The 19,985-nt window shown below is 38.1% G+C and overlaps 2 protein-coding genes across 2 annotated transcripts; both read right to left on the bottom strand.

Moving 5' to 3' along the window:
• LOC108713491 (prokineticin receptor 1-like) lies at nt 1-1,401 on the bottom strand. The gene is made up of 2 exons (XM_041591029.1): nt 1,376-1,401; nt 1-1,148 (listed from the first exon to the last, which is right to left on the bottom strand). Exons 1-2 carry the CDS (start codon nt 1,399-1,401, stop codon nt 503-505), a joined length of 672 nt encoding a protein of 223 aa, XP_041446963.1. The 3' UTR covers nt 1-502.
• A 393-nt stretch (nt 1,402-1,794) lies between these two features.
• Nucleotides 1,795-3,148, bottom strand: LOC108713956 (prokineticin receptor 1-like). The gene has a single exon (XM_041590049.1). The coding sequence runs from the start codon at nt 2,874-2,876 to the stop codon at nt 2,427-2,429; it is 450 nt and encodes a 149-aa protein (XP_041445983.1). The 5' UTR covers nt 2,877-3,148; the 3' UTR covers nt 1,795-2,426.
• Nucleotides 3,149-19,985: the final 16,837 nt, after the last annotated feature.

Here is a 19,985-nt window from a genome sequence, read left to right as displayed (position 1 = left end):
CTCCCCAACCATTTTTTACATCATTCACATTCAAAAGTGAAAAGAATTAGAGAGCAGCACAAGAATGCTAAAGTTACTGGGGGTGTCAATTATGGGCTGTGATTGACTATTCAGAGACCCTTTGTGAACTGGCAGCCTACAGGAGGCTCTGTTTGGCAGTACACATTTTTAATGAAACTAAATAGTGCCACCAAGGCAGAAATTCAGACATAAGCTCCTACTTTGAGGCCACAGGGAGCAACATCCAAGGTGTTGGTGAGTAACATGTTACTCACGTTCCACTGGTTGTTGATCACTGCCATAAAGTTAATGAAAGACTGACTGTTACACAGCAGTAGGTTGGACAGATGTTTTACATCCCTGGAATGTAATATATCTTTCACATTTTCTCTTTAAAGAAAACTGTGGGCGATTCTTCACTGTGACAAAGAAAAGAGTATTAATAATACTGCTACTGATGGCAATGCATTTCACTGCCATAAAGTTAATGAAAGACTGACTGTTACACAGCAGTAGGTTGGACAGATGTTTTACATCCCTGGAATGTAATATATCTTTCACATTTTCCCTTTAAACAAAACTGTGGGCGATTCTTCACTGTGACAAAGAAAAGAGTATTAATAATACTGTTACTGATGGCAATGCATTCCACTATGTAGTAAAGTGCTATAGCATGCCTTTCCTTTAACAACAGACCTGGGTAAAAATCTCTAACAATGGCATAGCAATAAAATGGTGACCAACAGAAAACATAAGCCAAAAGCACAGCTACCAACATCAACACAGTCTTTCTCCGTGCCTGCAAGCGCTCTCGCAGCTGCTCTGTTTGGAAACCAGGTAGGTTTCTAAACCAGAGCTGATGGCATATACGAATGTAGCACAGACTCATGATTATGACTGGAGCTAGAAACTCTACCGCAAGCAGAAAGAGAGAGTATGATTTATAAAGCAGCGCCCTATCAGCTGGCCAGATTTGACCACAGAAGACTTTCCCGCCAGGCTCATGTTGAGCATCAAAATCTGTTTCAGTGGCAAAGTAAGCTGCGGGCGCTGCAACAAATATAGATGTGAGCCATATGATGAGAAGAACTCCGCAAGCTGTCCGCAACATTATACGAGGCTGCAGAGGATGGACGATAACAAGGTACCTGGAAAAAAAAGAGAGAAACAAAAATGTATGATTGTTTTTTTACTGTGCAGTTATAAGTGAAAAGTACACAGGGAAGTACAATGGATAGATACCCAAGGGGCATTACTTTTGTCCTTTCTGTGTGCATTAGTGTTGCTTTTTGAATGCAGTTGAATGAACCTGAATTTAAAAGAATGGTAGTCTATGATGTACCCATAAACTTAGAAGCTTGCTATGTTCACTTACAAGCTTGCTATGTGACGCAGTGTCATAACTGTGGCACACACTACTTATTTTGCCTTCAACTCATTTGTGAAGGGAATCCATTAATGGCAGTTGTAACAGTGTTAGTAGTAACAATAAAGTTGACCATACTTGCCAAGATCTGGTCATGCCTGAACATGTGGGTATCTCTGGAAAGTCATGTGGCCATTTAGGCCTATAATCTTGTGATCTTTGGAAGTAACGAGGAGCCACAGAGCTTCATGGCTACTTTTCACTTCCTGCTTTTGATTTGGTTGTCTTTATTTGGGTGGTTGGAACCATACAAAGTTGGCCATACACAATGGCGGCTAATCAGATAGAATACTTTATTTGTCAGATTGCATGTGGTCAACTTCGGCCTATGGCACACATTGAATTTTTTCTGCAGATTCAGCACCTCACTGCTACATAGTTGTGAGCCTTGAGATGACTGTAATGATTGTAATCTGCTTGTCACTGTTCACACGTTATGTGCATGTTGTGGCCATAATCAACTCCATGTGTGAAGTGACCAGTTGAATTAGCTGCTGGGGCAAATAGATGCTGATGGAATGGAAAGACTACTGTGAAGTTGGAGTTCTGGCAACTGAGAGACTGTCTGTAATATTGGGTATGAAGAAGGACTGCTGGAAAATGAAGAAGACCACTGGGGACTGGGAGTAAGAGACACCAATGTGTAGGAGATGGAGGAACAATACTGGGGGACAGAGACATTTTGAAGGTGGGAGTATGAGGAGCAAGGAGACTGAGGGTGGAAGAGACTGGGGGCAGATAGGTTGAGATTAGGAGTATGAATAGCAGAAAGACTTGGATTTTGTAGGAAGATCACTGGTTGTGCAGAGGAGGTGAACCTGGACAATTTTCTTTTGCCTGGGCAAGTCACTTTTACAGTATATGGTCGTAGATTGCTCAAACATAGTCAGATAACATAGTAGGTGAGGTGATAATATTCTTATAATTCACAAAATGGCATATTCAGTATAGCAGTCCCATTCATATAATATTTATTGCTATAGTAACCTCAAGCTTTCACCTACCTATCTACAGCAATTGCCAAGAGGGCATTGGTAGAGACGTAGAGAGACACCATCCTCAAGTAGCTGACAGACGAACAAATCACATGGCCAAAAGTCCATGACTGCTCACGTATCACATAATAATCCATTTCAAATGGGCAGCAAACAACAGCCACAAGCAGATCAGACACAGCCAGATTGCCAATGAGAATGTTAGTGACACTATGTAGCTTTTTCTTCATAGCCAAGGTGAGGATGAAGATGAGATTTCCAAACCCACAGATGAGCATTACACATGCCAGGATCACACCAATGAAGAGCCTGGCTATGAAAATAACTTTTCCACCTGTTTCTGGTCCCTCTTCTTCGTAGATGAAATAGTTGTATTCAAAGCTATGATTCCAAAAATCAGCTGCTTCAGAGGAGGCTGAAGAACTGACCGGTCTCCTGGTTTCCATTCTCCCCATGTCCTGTTATACTAAACACATTAGACAGACAGTTATATAATGTCAAACAGGGATATCTGTAAAGCAGTTAACCCTCATTAACCATATTAAAGTACAGGTATGGGACCTGTTATCCAGAATGCTCTGGACCTGTAGTTTTCAGGATAACAGATCTTTCCATATTTTGGATCTTGATACGTTTAGTCTACTAGAAAACCACAGTAACATAACTAGAGGGGAACGGGCCCTGGTGCGGGACGTGCAGCCGGCCGCACCCCTCCTCCATACACGATTTTCCACCCGGAATCAGCGATGCGCGAACTGCCGGGACCCCCTGCTCCCCCGTCCCACCACTGGAAAACCATGTAAACATTAAATAAACTCAATAGACTGGTTTTGCTTCCATTAAGGATTAATTATATCTTAGTTTGGATCAAGTACAAGGTACTGTTTTATTATTACAGGGAAAAAGGGAAATCATTTTTAAACATTTGGATTATTTGGATGAAATGGGAGATGACCTTTCCATAATTCGGAGCTTTCTGGATAACAGTTTTCCAGATAACGGATCCCATTCCTGTAGTTCCAAATTAGTAAGAAATAATTCACCAATTCTGTTGTACCCCCTAACACAAAGGGGCAGATTTACTAAAGGGGCGAAGTGGCCGTCGCTAGTGAAAATTCCCCACAAATACAATCCGCAGGGGCATTTACTAACAGGCGTAGAGGACAATTCACTAGTGAAAGAGTACATTGATGGCGCAGTGTCACGTCCTATCGCCAGGTGAATTTACACTCAGATGAACAATCGTTACTGCGCAAATTCACTAAAGTGCGAATTTTACAGAACGTTAACTCACCAGAGTTTCCTTTGCCAGCTTAGACCTGGCGAAATGATAAGATGAAGCTACCTCAATCTTATGTCAGTGACATCATATCCTGTATGTCAAATAGTCAAACATTTTAAAAACTTCTGGGTTTTTTCATATTTTAAAGCAGAATTGTTGTTCAAAGAAAACTATTAAAAAGTTTTATTTTAATATTTTTTTTACCATTTGAGGGGCATGCCACATTTTGTTTAGGGTGGTCTTATGTCTAGGGCAATAGAGGATCTCTTTTGCCTTTATTTTGCTTCCTTGGACATTTGTAGTAATAAGTGGCCACTTCAAGCATTTGCACCAACATCTCTAATAAAGTCATCTATAAGACTTATATGAACCCGCCCTATTCAAATTAACCTATGCGTAAGTGTACAAATGAAGTTTCGCTAGGCTGAAACGAATGTTAGTGAAAGTTCGATATGAAATGCTTGCGCTGCCGAATTAACGCTAACAAAACTTTGTGCGAGTTTGGCTGTAGTGAATTAGCGTAGTGGTAGCGAATTTGTGCGGAGTGTGGGCGAAGCCTTTGCGGGTGAAAATTCACTGTTTAGTGAGTTTGCTCCAGTTTATTAAATCTCATCATATGCACTTTCACTTAAAGGACCAGTATACCTTTATTCATGGCAGTAACAACAGAGGCGAGATGATATCTATGCCTTATCCATCATCTTTAGATTTGTAGTTGTATGCAGGAAATACAGTATTATTACGGTAGTCCAGTCTTGCTGTGTTTTCCATACCCTCTGGAACATAGTTACTGACTATTCTGGCAGTTTGAGATTATTGCATGCTTACTAGCTGGCCAGTCACATGCTTTCTTATCCTTCAATAGCAATTCTATTGTGTTATTTCTGGGTCAAAAGTTTCAATTTGATGTTAGCAGGGAGATGAAAGAAGCCATACCTTTGCAATCACAGTGATAGAATATCTTAGGGCTATTCCACACGGGGAGATAGCGACGCGTTTGCGGTCGCGGCGACAAAGCGCCGCGACAGTCGCCGCGACCAGCGCAGGCGACAGTTTTGTATGGGCGCCTATGTAAAAACGCCTGTGCTAACCACACGAGGCGATGCGCTTTTCAACAGTCGCCTGAAAATGCCTCGCCAGGCTTTTTCAGGCGACTGTTGAAAAGCGCATCGCCTCGTGTGGTTAGCACAGGCGTTTTTACATAGGCGCCCATACAAAACTGTCGCCTGCGCCGGTCGCGGCGCTTTGTCGCCGCGACCGCAAACGCGTCGCTATCTCCCCGTGTGGACTAGCCCTTAGAGGTCTTTGGAAGGACAGGGAGGGCTGGGATTGCCATTGGTAGTTTATCTACAAGAGATGATAAATTATAAGATTAGAGTATGCCTTCCAATTATGACCGCTAGAAGATTGTTTTCTTATTCGGAATAGTTTTTTTTGTTTTGTTTTTGAGAGGATACGCTGAGATTTGGGCAACTTAGTATTTGGTCTGCACTGAACACATATCACACATGCTTTTGCTAATCAGGGACCAGCCCTGATCTATTTCTCCTGTACTATTTATTTCCAGGGACCCATTGCCATTGCTGTTCAGGTATGGATCCATTATCCAGAAATTCTTTATCCAGAAAGCTATGAATATCTCCAATAGACTAAATTTTAATCAAATAATTCACATTTGAAAATATTTCCTTTTTTTCTGTAGTAATACTATAGTACCTTGTTCTTGATCCCAACTAAAATATAACGAATCCTACTGGTTTTAATTAATGCTTAAATTATTTTTAACAGACTCCATAATTTGGAACAGTAATTTTAACGACCCCATATTTGGATAACCCCTGGTCCCAAGCATTCTAAATAACAGGTCCCATACCTGTATACCCAAGATATAGGCAACACTCACACATGGACTTCAGCATGAATTGAATTTAAGTGCCGTTTTTTATGGAATTGGAGAAGCAAACTGCTTGCCCAGTGACATTTATTATGAATCTGAAGAAATGTTTCTAGTTTTCTAAAAACTTTCTAGGATTGTTTTCTAATTCCATTTTGACACCCATGCTTTAATTAAAGCAGTGTATTCTTATATATCAATACACTGTACTGTTGTTATTGTTAAAAAAAAAATATTGTTTACAGAAAGTATCCAGATGCACTGGAGCCATAAGACAAGAAGGGAACATTCAAAACCTTATTGTAACCTTATTATTAGCAGCATATAGACCTTTAAGAAGATTTAAAGATGTGAGTTGCTATTAAAGATATATGAGTCTGGTAGCAAGCTCAGGGCCCTTAAAAGGCGGCGAATGGCAGCCACTTACCATGCCATGGTTTGCAGAAATTGCCCATTTGCTATGCAGCACTTGATGTTTGACCCCGTGGGGAAGAAACTTATAGGCCTGTGTCATGGGGCCATTGATCACACTGATTAATATGTATGTGCCACCATCATTTTCTAACACTGTTTTGTACACTATAATGAACAAGACAGATACCCTTCCCATCTCTTCATTATGGGCAATTTTAACGATGTTATTGGTGAAACCATAGATAGGCTACCACCACCCACCCCTTTAGATGGCTCCTTCGCCAGATTGCTGGAAGCTTTTGGCCTGCAAGACCTGTGGCGTTGTAGACACCTTGATACACTCAGTACACCTGCTATAGCCAAACATATGCATCCTTGTCTTGTATAGATATGGTCTTAGGCTCTCCTGAACTCAACCAGGAAGTGGCAGAAGTTCAGCATTTATTTAAAGGCATTTCAAACCACTCCTCCATATGGCTGTGCATTCACTTGTGCAGTGATGCTCCCAACAGGGTCTGGAGGCTGAGTCAATTTTGGGTAAACCATACTGATTTATCCACCCCCAATGAAAACAGTATAATGGAATTCCTCCTCATCAATAAACAATCAGCAGAGTACCTAGTGGTTTGGGATGCCCTGAAAGCCCACATAAGAGGGGAATATATCACATATATCAAATGTCGTAATATGCAACACAGGCTTGAAATGACCAGTCTCACTCAGTCATATATCAGCTGAGAAACTAAATGTAGAGAACCCCACAGAGGATACATTCTAATCCTGGCACAACGCCCAAACCAAACTATTAATTAGGGATGCACCGATTCCACTATTTTGGATTCGGCCGAACTCCTGAATCCTTCACGAAGGATTCGGTCAAATACCGAACCGAATCCAAACCCTAATTTGCATATGCAAATTAGGGATACACCGAATCCACTATTTTGGATGCGGCCGAACCCCAGAATCCTTTGCAAAGGATTCGGCCGAATACCGAACCGAATCCGGTTCGAGAATCCGGGGCGAGAAGGGGAAAACATTTTTTTACTTCCTTGTTTTGTGACAAAAAGTCACGCGATTTCCCTCTCCGCCCCTAATTTGCATATGCAGATTCGGTTCGGCTGGCAGAAGGATTCGGCCGAATCCGAATCCTGCTGAAAAAGGCCGAATCCTGGCCGAATCCCGAACTGAATCCTGAATTCGGTGCATCCCTACTATTAATGGCACAAACGGAAGAGGTTAAAAAATCCATGGTTTACCACAGAGCCTATCTACTAAAGCATGGGGATAAATTGGGCAAATTGTTGGCCCAACTGGCCAGAGATCCATCTGAAACTACAACAATACAAGATGGCAACAACCAAGTCCAAACGCACCCTGAACACATCAACTCTGCCTTTTACAATTTTTATTCAACCCTATACCAAACCAAACTAGATCTGCCATTATAGGCAATAAAGGACTATATATATGACATTGCCATGAAACCTCTGGTGGCAGTCATTAGCTGGGATCTAGTAAAAGAGGGGGTCGGTGCTATCAACTCATTCTCTCCTGGGAAAACACCTTGGCTTGACAGCCTTCCAATCGAATGGTACGAAAAATATCACTCCCTAGTCCCATGCCTGACCAAACTCTTTAAAGCATTTGTAAAGGAGCTCCTTTACCACTGTCGAAAAATTTTCTGATGGAACGGATTGCGCCCAACTTTCTAATTGCAATTAGGAAATGGCTTATATTGGTTCCCCAAGGGCAAAGGGAGATTTTAATTTTTGACAATACATCCCCTTTAATAGTAAAAAGATGTGGGATGAGAGTGTTGCTCCTTTAAATAATGGTACCAGTATGGTTGTAACAGATACAGAAAAGGCAAATGTGCTAAATCAGTTCTTTTCTTCAGTGTATACAATAGAGGAGTCAGAGTTCCCAGGCTTAATTCATAGCTGCACTGTTGGCTCAGCTCAATCTAGTCAGTGGCTGACTCAGGATATGATTCATAAAGCTTTAATAAAAATTAATGTAAACAAGGCTCCAGGGCCAGATGACATACACCCCCGGGTTCTAAGAGAGCTTAGTTCAATTTTAGACTGGCCCCTATTTCTGATTTTCTCAGATTCACTTATATCTGGTATGGTACCAATGGATTGGAGAAAAGCTGATGTCATTCCAATATTTAAAAATGGATTACGAAATTTGACATATGTGGTGGGCAAATTGTATGAGGGCTTGTTAAGGGAACACATTAAAAATGTTGTCCTAGTGAATGGCATTATGAGCAGTATTCAGCATAGCTTTATGAAGGACAGGTCATGTCAGACTAATTTTGCTTTTTTTGATTAATGAGGTAAGTAAGATGTTGGACAGTGAGGGAGCAGTAGATGTGATCTTTTTGGATTTTGATCTTTTTGAGTTTGATACCGTGCCCCACAAATGACTGCTTTCTAAACTGAGGTCTGTTGGGCTTAATGAAGGCAATAGCACATGGATAGGAAACTGGCTACAGGATCGGGTACAAAGGGGGTTGTTAATGGTACATTCTCTACTTGGAGTAAGGTTCTTAGTGGGGTTCCTTAGAGCTCGGTATTGGGTCCACTTTTATTTAACTTGTTCATTAATGGCTTATAGGAGTGTATTGTAAGTAATGTATCACTGTTTGCAGATGACACAAAACTATCCAGCCCAATTAATTCCATCCAGGATGTGGCATCCTTGCAACAGGATCTTGACAAATTGGCAATCTGGGCAGCTAATTGGCAAATGATATTCAATGTTGATAAATGTAAAGTACTGCACCTGGGATGTAAAAATATCCAAGCCCTTAAAGGAATGTTTCACCTTGAAGTTCACTTTTAGTATATAATAGAATGGACAATTCTAAGCAACTTTCCAGTTGGGTTTCATTATTTATTTTTTTATAATTCTTTAATTATTTGCCTTCTTCTTCTGCTTTCCAGCTTTCAAATGGGGGTCACTGACCCCATCTGAGGCTAATATATTGCTATTGCTACTTTCTATTACTCATCTTTCTATACAGGCCTTCTCCTATTCTTCTTCCAGTCTCTTATTCAAATAAATGCATGGTTGCTAGGATAATTTGGACTGCAGCAACCAGATTGCTGATATTGCAAACTGGAGAGCTACTGAATAAAAAGCTAAATAACTCAAAAATCACAAATAACAAATAATAAAAAATTAAAAACTATTGCAAATTGTCTCAGAATATCACTCTCTACAGCATAATAAAAGTTAATTTAAAGGTGAACAACCCCTTTAATGGGACTGCACTAGGCAAATCCATAATGGAAATTGTAGATAATAAATGCATTCATATTTTTCAGCCAGTTCTTTTAGTTTTCCTTTTGTTCTTTAGTTTTATATATATCTCTCTTTTCAATGTCACTTAGCAGATGGGAATGATTGTCATTTACCAAATTACATTTTATATTGACTAACTATCTCATTAACTATGCAAATACAATAAGATTACTATGCTTACCTTATCTGCTAAGATACTGTATATGATGGACTCTAAACTGTGACGGAATCCTTTAAAATGTTTCAATACCCACTACTGTAATGTATCCAAGTTTTAAGCATTCAGCATCAGCAGGTTTGGCAGGGTAAGATCTCCTCTGTTTAACCTCCTGTGCTCCTGTCCAAAGCACCAAAAATCTTATAATATGAAAAAAATATAGAAAGAAGGACAGAGGAGCCAGGATTCCAAATTATCCCTTATGGGAAAAGTTAATTGCTTTGGTAATATCCTATAGAGGCTTGAATATAAATATAAGAATATATATCTTGCTATACTCTATGTTGAGCCCATGCTATTGGCATGTATCAGAATGTCAAAATTAGAAATGATAGATTAATACATATCCTGCATTAAAGGGGTTGTTTACCTTCCAACACATTTTTCAGTTTTGGTTTTCTAACATTGAAGTGTAAAGACTAATTTTTCAACTTTCTAAAGCAACTCGGGGAGGGGTGGGGTCGCAGACTCTCTAAACCGCTCTAAATTGATACATTTAGTTGATACATTTCTTATCTTTGTCCCTGCTTAGCAGAATCCCTGAGTTTCATAAAAGGCAGCTGTTAGAATTGATACAATAGTCACTAATACTCCAGAGATGCTGCTGAGAAATGTATCAACTAAAAGTTGCAAAATTTTAACAGTTCAGAATCTGCACCTGTATCACTGAGCTGCCAGATCGAAACACCAGAGGCAAAAATCTTAAACTTAGGTTTTGGAAAAACGAGAAGCAATTGAAAAAAAGTCGTTGTTTCTGGAAAACTGAAGAAAAAAAAACTAAACTGCAAAAGTGTCTGAAAGGTGAACAACCCCTTAAAAGAATAATATTCACCTCTGTGTTGTATACATAAGGGTCAACAGGAATCATTTTCTCCCCGTGTTGTCATCTGTTCAATGGCACTGACATGTAGCTCAAAAAACTTTTACATGCTTCACACACTTTCTAATTCAGAGGCAATTACACATATTGAATGTCCACTTGGCAGAACTATAAAATAGCAGCCACACACAGAATGAATACATTTGTGTTTACTAAAATCATACACAGTAATGAGCCTTATTTTCAGATAAATCTGTAGAGTTTACAAACCATGGAGCTATGGTACACAATAGCTGTAGACTCACCTTTGTTACAGCTTTTGAGTGCAGGAAATCCAACTGGAAATGCAAAAGTTACAATGTGTTTGCCTTGCCTCCCAATAAAGGTGCTGGGGAACTGGAGATGACAATGAGCTTGAACAGTGGTAGAGAAAAGAGAATGATCAGATGGAAAAGATGCTCCAAAGGAAAGCTAAGCCAAAACAAGAAAATACCAGCCAGAAGCAACTACTCAGTGACAGTGACAAATAGACACTGTAACAATGTACAATAAGAGAACATTAAATTAAACCCTTATAAAAAAGTTCCTGTTGTTGCTGAAATATGGAGCACCCAAGACACAGAACAGCTGAGCCCACACAAGACCTTATTACAATTTCTCATCCAGATATTATTAATCATGATGCACACCAGGAAATTTAATCCTACCCAATGCACAGCATGACCAAGCATTGATCAAACGAGGCATGAGGAAGGTACAGTTAATAACTAGCTGCTGTATTTTTAGTACATTAAAACTAAAACTCAGCTTTAAGTCAGCCTGCTCCAAAAGAGCCATGTTTGGAACTTGCACACTATAGGAAGTAAATGATAACACAAGAAACTACATTTATGACCATTATGTCCATTTCTGATCTGAATTTTCATTTTTAAAATGTGGGGGGCACATTGGGGCTGCTGTTTCAAGTGGATATTTGAGGTCACAATAGTTTTTTTTTATAATTTCTCAATTCGTATTCTGTTTATCTTTATTAGAAATTAATTCCATTTTTGAATATGTCCTTCCATTTTGAGTTTTTACTTGTCATACACATTACACGGTCATGTCTTATAAATATTGTGTTAAATATTGTCATTGCTAAAATGGTAGGGAGGGGTTCATATCTGTGTCATCTGTGTAAGACTAGTGATAAAGTCCTTCAGGATGTAATGTGTCTCAAAATAAAGGCCAATGACCAGTCCCTGCTGGTGTTTATCCAGTAGTGCTCCGTGTGGTTTCCTAGATCAGTTTTATGTTGCAGAACCTACCTTTTCTATAGAGCGATGAACAGACAGACTAGAAGGATTTTTGAAGCCCTTTCTTGATTTATATGAAAAAATTAAAATGAAAGATAATTTTAGGTTAAGCAGCTGCTTATATCTAAATGTGCAAAAAGGTTTGAACTCAGTGGGGGGTCATCAACACTGGGCAAATTTGCCCATGGGCAGTGACCCATGGCAACCAATCAGATTGCTGCATTCATTGTTCTACTTGCAGCTGGCTTTAAAAAGCAAATCACTGATTGGTTGCTATAGGTAACTGCCCATGGGCAAATTTGCCCAGTGTTGATAAATGAGCCCCACTGAGTTCTCATTGGGCCCTCCTGCCTCTTTCTACTTACCATGCTTTCCATCACTAAACCACCTCATGCCTCCTAACAGTTTTTTCATCTCTACATGGCTCACAATTTGCTTCAACAGAAGGACGTTTTATACTTGTTAGTATGTAACAGTCTGCTAAAGAACAATATGGAAAAAAAAAAGCTTTGCCTAGGTTGGGAGATATTTTGCAACCAAATTGTTTTTTTTACAAATTTTTGGTAGTCAACTAAAACATTTAATCTTTAGGCCAACAATTAAAAGGGGACCCAAAGCAGATCAGACAGCCATGGACCCAAAAATATGAAAAACGTTTGGGAACCCCTCTCAGCCTGCATAATAATTTACTCCACTTTCAACAAAAAAGACAACAGTGGTATGTGTTTCATTTCCCAGGAACATCCGAGTACTGGGGAGTTTTCTGAACAAAGATTTCTAGTGAAGCAGTATTCAGTTGTATGAAATTAAATCAAATGTGAAAAACTGGCTGTGCTAATATTTGGGCACCCTTGTAATTTTGCTAATTTGAATGCATGTAACTGCTCAATACTGATTACTGGCAACACCAAATTGGTTGGATTAGCTTGTTAAGCCTTGAACTTCATAGGCAGGTGTGCCCAATCATGAGAAAATGTATTTAAGGTGGCCAATTGCAAGCGGTGCTTCTGTTTTACTCTCATCTGAATAGTGACAGCATGGGATCCTCAAAGCAACTCTCAAAAGATCTGAAAACAAAGATTGTTCAGTATCATGGTTTAGGTGAAGACTACAAAAACTATCTCAAAGGTTTCAATTGTCAGTTTCAACTGTAAGGAATGTAAACAGGAAATGGAAGGCCACAGGCACAGTTGCTGTAAAACCCAGGTCTGGCAGGCCAAGAAAAATACAGGAGCGGCATATGTGGATGATTATGAGAATTGTTACAGACAACCCAAAGATCACCTCGAAAGACCTGCAAGAACATCTTGCTGCAGATGGTGTATCTGCTGAAATACTACTGTTTCCATAAGGCATGTTATATATTAAAAAGCCGTTGCTACTTTGAAAGCTCAGCCAATGATAAACAAAACGCCAAAGAATTTAGAGGGGTTCCCAAACTTTTTGATATGACTGTACATGCCATAAGTTACTAAGAACAAAATAAACAATGTGTCTGTGAAGGTTTTCATTCATTCGGGTCATGGTATATATACAGTACTAAGTCAAATCAATTGGACTTGCTGTATTTATTTTTTCATTTTCCTTGAAGACGTTTTGCTAGTCATCCAACTGCCTTTCGAAATTCAGGATTTTCTCAATTTCTTAGAATTGAGAAAACCAGTTGGATGACTAGTGAAAAGTCTTCATGGAAAAAGGAAAAAAAAATACAGCAAGTCCAGTTGATTTGACTTATTACTATAGATATAACAAAAATAAGCATATAATTAGTAACGTTTTTTACAATTCTCAAGCCTCTAGTGCATCTGAATTTATGTTCATCAAACGTTTGATTATATACTTGTCTGTAATGGATCACATGGCATTGCATCCTCAGTAGACTTTGTTATGAGACACTCAGAATCTCACATCTAATGTATTTCTCCCTTTAATAAGATAAGGTAAAGCAGAAAACAAACATAATAATATTTCTGTATTTCCACAAGCAGTGGGAGTCAGGATTTCATGTTTCACACTGTTGAGGTTATATGGGGTTGTATTATTGCTCTACAGAAATCCTAAGCCTTCCTCAGTTATTACTTGGAAACCCACTTAAGCTACAAATGACATTTTGGTTATGTTGGAAGATATTGCTTTTTGGAATAAAATAGAAATATAATAAATCATACAAATATATATAACAAAAATAAAAATATAAGTAGGGAAAGATTTATTCTTTTATTCTTAGTCTTTTATTGTACTTTTATATTTTGCATTTCCCATACTATATCACAAATACATTAGGGGTCATTTACTATTACCCTGGGCAGAAATGCAAGTGCACTGTTGGGTAAAAGAGTACCATAGGGTAGATAGTAAGTGTGCAGCCCCAGCATGGCCTGTATTTGCCACCACTCCCTAACTTGCATGGCTAAAAGACATGGGGGTGGAAGGTAATACACCCACCATGAAACTCGAAGAGATTGGAAGGAAGTTTTCAAAATGCAAAAAATGTAGGACCCATTTTTGCAATTTGCATATTACCTTCAACTTGGTAAGTAACTATTATGTAAGAAATTTAGGTTTTCACACTCTACAGAACTGTTTCCAAAAAAGTTGGCACACTGTGTAAAATATAAATAGACAATGGGATGATTTACACATCATTTAACACCTATATTTAATTGAAATACTACAAAGACAAGCATATCAATTGTTGAAAATTAGAAATTATATTGTTTTCTGAAAAATATCTGTTCATTTTGAATTTTATGAAATTTAAAAAAATAAGGTTGGGTCAGGGGCAACAAAAGCCTTGACAAAATGCATAATGCTAAAGATAGCAGATGCCAGAGAGGCTGGGTCTCTTAGAAGCAAAGACAGGGAGGGGGTACCCCACTTTGTGAGACACTGCAGGCAAATATTGCAACAATTTAAGAATAACGGTCCTCAACATAAAACTGCAAAGAATTTACAGTACATAATAACATTAAACACTTCAAAGAATCCAGAAAAATCTATGTACGCAAGTGAAAAGGCTGAAAGCCAACGTTGGATGTGGTCTTCAGGCCCTCAGCAGAAACTGCATTACAAACAGATAAAATTCTATAGTGCAAATCATGCAAAAAAGAAACCATATCTAAACATGATCCAGAAACACCGTAACTTCTTCTCTGGCCCCAAGCTTATTTAAAGGAAAAGTACAGCAAAATTTTAATATAAGCGTCATACTGAAATAAAATAACTTTCTAAATATAATCATAGTAACATAGTAAGTTAGGTTGAAAAGACACACGTCCATCAGGTTCAACCTTTTGACTTTTTTTTTTTTAACCTGCCAGTTGATCCAGAGGAAGGCAAAAAAACCCCATCTGAAGCCTCTCCAATTTGCCTCAGAGGGGGAAAAAATTCCTTCCTGACTCCAAAATAGCAATCGGACTAGTCCCTGGATCAACTTGTACTATGAGCTATCTTCCATAACTCTGTATTCCCTCACTTACTAAAAAGCCATCCAACCACCTTCTTAAAGCTATCTAATGTATCAGCCTGTACAACTGATTCAGGGAGAGAATTCCACATCTTCACAGCTCTCACTGTAAAAAAACCCTTCCGAATATTTAGGCGGAAACTCTTTTCTTCTAATTGGAATGGGTGACCTTGTGTCAGCTGGAAAGACCTACTGGTAAATAAAGCATTAGAGAGATTATTATATGATCCCCTTATATATTTATATCCCACAAAAAAGATCCGCACTCTCAGGGCTTAAACAAAAAATGAAAATGTTTTATTAGCTAAAAGACTAATGTTTTGGCCTCTCCAAGGCCTTTCTCACTTTGAAGAATGACCCCCTCCTCCCGTGAATCAATGCCCCTTTTAATACAGCTCAAGACCTTATTTGCCCTTGATGCTGCCGACTGGCATTGCTTGCTACAGCCAAGTTTATCATCTACAAGGACTCCAAGGTCCTTTTCCATAATGGATTTGCCTAGTGCAGTCCCATTAAGGGTATAAGTGGCTTGGATATTCTTACATCCCAGGTGCTTGATTTTTAACACCTGCTAAAAACTGTCAAACTTGGTGGTGGTTCCATAATGCTGTGGGGCTGTGTGGCTAGTTCAGGGACTGGGGCCCTTGTTAAAGTCGAGGGTCAGATGAATTCAACCCAATATCAACAAATTCGTCAGTAAAATATTCAAGCATCAGTCACAAGGTTAAAGTTACGCATGGGTTGGATATTGCAACAAGACAATGACCCTTAACGGAAATCTATAAAGGCATTTATGCAGAGGAAGAAGTACAATATTATGGAATGGCCGTGACAGTCCCCCGACTTGAATATCTTCGAACATCTATGGCATGATTTGAAGCAGGCTGTCCATGCTCGGCAGCCATCAAATTTAACGGAACTGGAGAGATTTTGTATGGACGAATGGTCAAAAATACCGGTATTCAGAATCCAGACACTCATCAAAGGCTATAGGAGGCGCCTAGAGGCTGTTACATTTGCAAAAGGAGGATCAACTAAGTGTTGATGTAATATCTCTGTTGGGGTGGCAAAGTTTATACACCCGCCTAATTTTGTTATGATGCATATTGTGTATTTTCTGTTAACCCAATAAACTTTTTGTCACTGCTGAAATACTGCTGTTATGTTAAGGCATGTTATATATTAAGAGGAAGTTGCTACTTTGAAAGCTCAGCCAATGATCAACAAAACTCCAAAGAATTAAGAGGGGTTCCCAAACTTTTTCACATGACTATATATAGGCTATATATAGAGATATATAGCTGGCTATAGGGCTTTTGCTGAAAACAGAAATGTATATTCTGTGAAATTTATTAATAATAGTTGGGGAAACTGCAAGCACGTAAAATATATGGAATAGTGTTATTTGGCCAAGCTTTAACTTTTTCCAAGTTGTTCCATAGAGGGGTAGATATATTTTTGTGCTAATCCAAAGCTTCAGCAACTTGGAATGCTACACAGTAACATTTAAAATATGGGCCCTACTATATTTTTATATATTTATATATATATATATATATATATATATATATATATATATATATATATATATATATATATATATATATATATATATATATAATTTTGTTTTTTTGTGGGGAGAAAGTTCAAAATAGTGACTTACCTAAAGGGGTTTCTTAGGTGTCGAGATTAATGTGGTCTTCCATTAAACACAGCTCCTATCTGTCCAAGCAGATTGCACCATTCCAAGGAAAAAAAAAAAAATATGCCTAAGGGTTTTCAATGGTGCAGAGTTGCAGTGTGGGATCTGTTTACCCCAAAAATCAGGTTGCACCATTCCATGGTTTTGGAGAATTTCTCAGCAACAAAGTCATAAAATTCCCACCTTTGTCCACATCCCTATGCACCAGCAATCCTCGTAATTGCATGCCGGCTTCTTGGGTTCACGTGTTATTACGAGGCTCCCGCTCTCTGCATGGCCCCCAATGACCATTGTATTTGCATCCCCTACCCTATCCACTGCTCTGCCATCGGTTTACTCAGAAATCACACACCTGTCCATTTGACCAATGAGACTGTACCCATCATATTATATGAGAAGTAGCCAACAGTGTTGCCTAGCATGCAGAGAGTGGTTATGTGGTCTGCCTACAAACCTGTTTTGGTTTACCAGCCAATGCTGGGCATGCATGCCAACCTATGAAAGTGACTAATTACATTTCAGCATTTCAAAATACTAGAGAATTTCTCAGCAGAGCTAATATATTGCAATGCATTGTGTTTTTATTTTTTTTTTAAGAAAAATTATCCTTTTATTACCACAATGCAGCATCAAATTTCCTGGGCAACTACTCTCCAAAAAATCACATTGAAATTTCTGTGTTTCTGCAGGTGCAAATGCATTGTCACTTGAAAGTGCAGTGGCAAGACACCTCACATTCTATTACCCATAGAGCCATGAGATTTCATGCTCTTGTTTTTGCACTCTTCAACGATATTTTATTTTCTCATAAGTCTCATATTCAATATACGGTATTTCTGTATTTTCTTACATTTTTTTCACAAGTTCAGTATGTTTACTTTGCCTCAGCCACACACACACATTCCAGATAGCGGTTGCAGTAAATCATAAGGCTCGTGTGATATATAAAGCAGTTGGGTTAATTTTTGGATTTAAACCACCCTTTGTGGTCTAGCCTTTATTGCTGGAATATGAAGTGTCAGAGACATACACATGTTCATGATCTTAAAGGACCAGTAACATCAAACATTTTTACAAAACAACGAATGAGTGGCTGCCGCTAAGAACAGGTCAGTCCTTGGGGCGCCTGCACGTTCCTACTGCTCCTCCTGGGAGGAGGATGGAGAAGAGCTGGAGAAGGAGATTGGGGCAGAGGACACGCTGTCAGTGTCAGTGAATAGCCAGAATGGATGGTCGCCCTGTCACCTTTTCTGAAGAGGAGGGGAAGCAATGTTTCTGTAAGTTATTTCTTAATAAAGGCTTTGCTATTTTAAATTTTAATTTGTCTTGGTGTTTTTTTTTTTGTTGTTGTATTCTAAAAAAATTTTTTGTACATTTTTTTGATGTTACTGGTCCTTTAAGCTACGCTTAGAGGTCATCATGAATTACCAAACAGAAATTGAGGTTCATCTGTCATTGAAGCTTATGATTAAATTCTGAGGCTAATTGTACGGGTTTCTGAGCGGTCATGTACTGAGAATATATATGTAATTTTATACGGACATTTACTTTCTACATAATGTATATTGTGAGTCAGTCCCTAAGCTCAGTAAGTGACAGCAGCACAGAGTATGGTCAGTGAATCAACAGAAAAGAAGATGGAGAGCTACTGGGGCACATACATCCCTACTAATGTGCAATTCTGCCCTACTTCTTTAGCCAACTGCTTTGGCCACGTCCCTCAAGAAGGACCAGATTAATGATTTAACAACAAGTAAAATAAATCTAAGTGAGGCATACTCGATCATTCTTCGCCTAACTGCACTTACAAATAATTTTCAAGTTTGACAAGTGCCCTTTAAAAAAAAGTATATTTTTCCCCACACTAAAACTACACATTACTATACATTGTTTTTTTAGGCAAAAGTTAGCCTGCTTTATTCTGATGGCAAGAATCCGTTTAAAATATAGTTGGCTGCAGCAAACGCACCTAGTATTGTATGTCCAAATATCAGAAATTTAAAAAAATATGGATGCACGAAATTCTTGGATTGAGCTGAACCCTTTGTGAAAGATGTGGCCAAATACTGAACCCTAATTTACATATGCAAATCAGGGAAAGGAAGGGTGAAATAGAACCACATGGTTGAAGTTTTCTTTTCGTGATGAAAATTCAGGTGATTGAGGATTCTGATTTGGTCAGGCAGGCAAGAGGATTTGGTCAAATTTGAAACCTGCTGAAAAAGGCAAAAACCTGGCCGAGTACTGAACCAAATCCTGGATTTGGGGCACTCTGAAGAAAAAAAAAAAAAGTCTGACGTGCTACATTATAATTGGTTGCATTCATGAAATACACACATTAGCTTGCTAAATAGTTTTCTGCACCCATTTTGCTCTATAATCTGATCAAATGATTTCACAAACACACTGCTCACTCAGGTGCGTCTTCCCTAACCGAGGCTTTGGGTTGTTAAAAGGAGGGGACAGTCATTTGATATATTGTGTTTATCAGTTTAATAAAAGTCAAACAAGCCCACAGTAAGTAGCCAAAAAGGGGAGCCAGATGTTTAAGAATAACAGGTCCATCATTATGTCAGCACAAAGCCACTCCTTGCCAATACAAATTAAAGGAAACATTCACGCTTTAAAATATTTTTTTTATTTTTATAGATAAAAATTAATATTGCAAATGATTTAGAATTTATAGTTTTTATCTTTTTTGTGAAGCAAAAACCTTTGGGAAGATTATGAATATTACTTTGTACTTTGTAGCATTCCCTGTTCTATAATGTAATAGCAGGAAAGAAAAGGAGAGCGAGAAGAATTATTTCCATCAACAGAGTTATCTCTTTAATCGATAAGTGCACACTTATACGTTGATTTATATATTATATATATATATATATATATATATATAATATATATTATATATATATATATATATATATATATAATATATATTATATATATATATATATATATATATATATAATATATATTATATATATATATATATATATATATATATATATATATATATATATATATATATATATATATATATATATATATATATATATATATATATTGCACTAACCAACCTAGAGGAGTTCTATTCAAGTTGTTTGCATACCAGTGTATATGCATATACAGTAATAACCAATTGCACTTTTTACATAA

This window comes from Xenopus laevis, chromosome 4L, assembly GCF_017654675.1.
Source record: "Xenopus laevis strain J_2021 chromosome 4L, Xenopus_laevis_v10.1, whole genome shotgun sequence".
NCBI classification, from domain to species: domain Eukaryota; kingdom Metazoa; phylum Chordata; class Amphibia; order Anura; family Pipidae; genus Xenopus; species Xenopus laevis.
The sequence above is the reverse complement of the archived record's forward strand: the minus strand, read 5'-3'. Positions and strand labels throughout refer to the sequence as shown.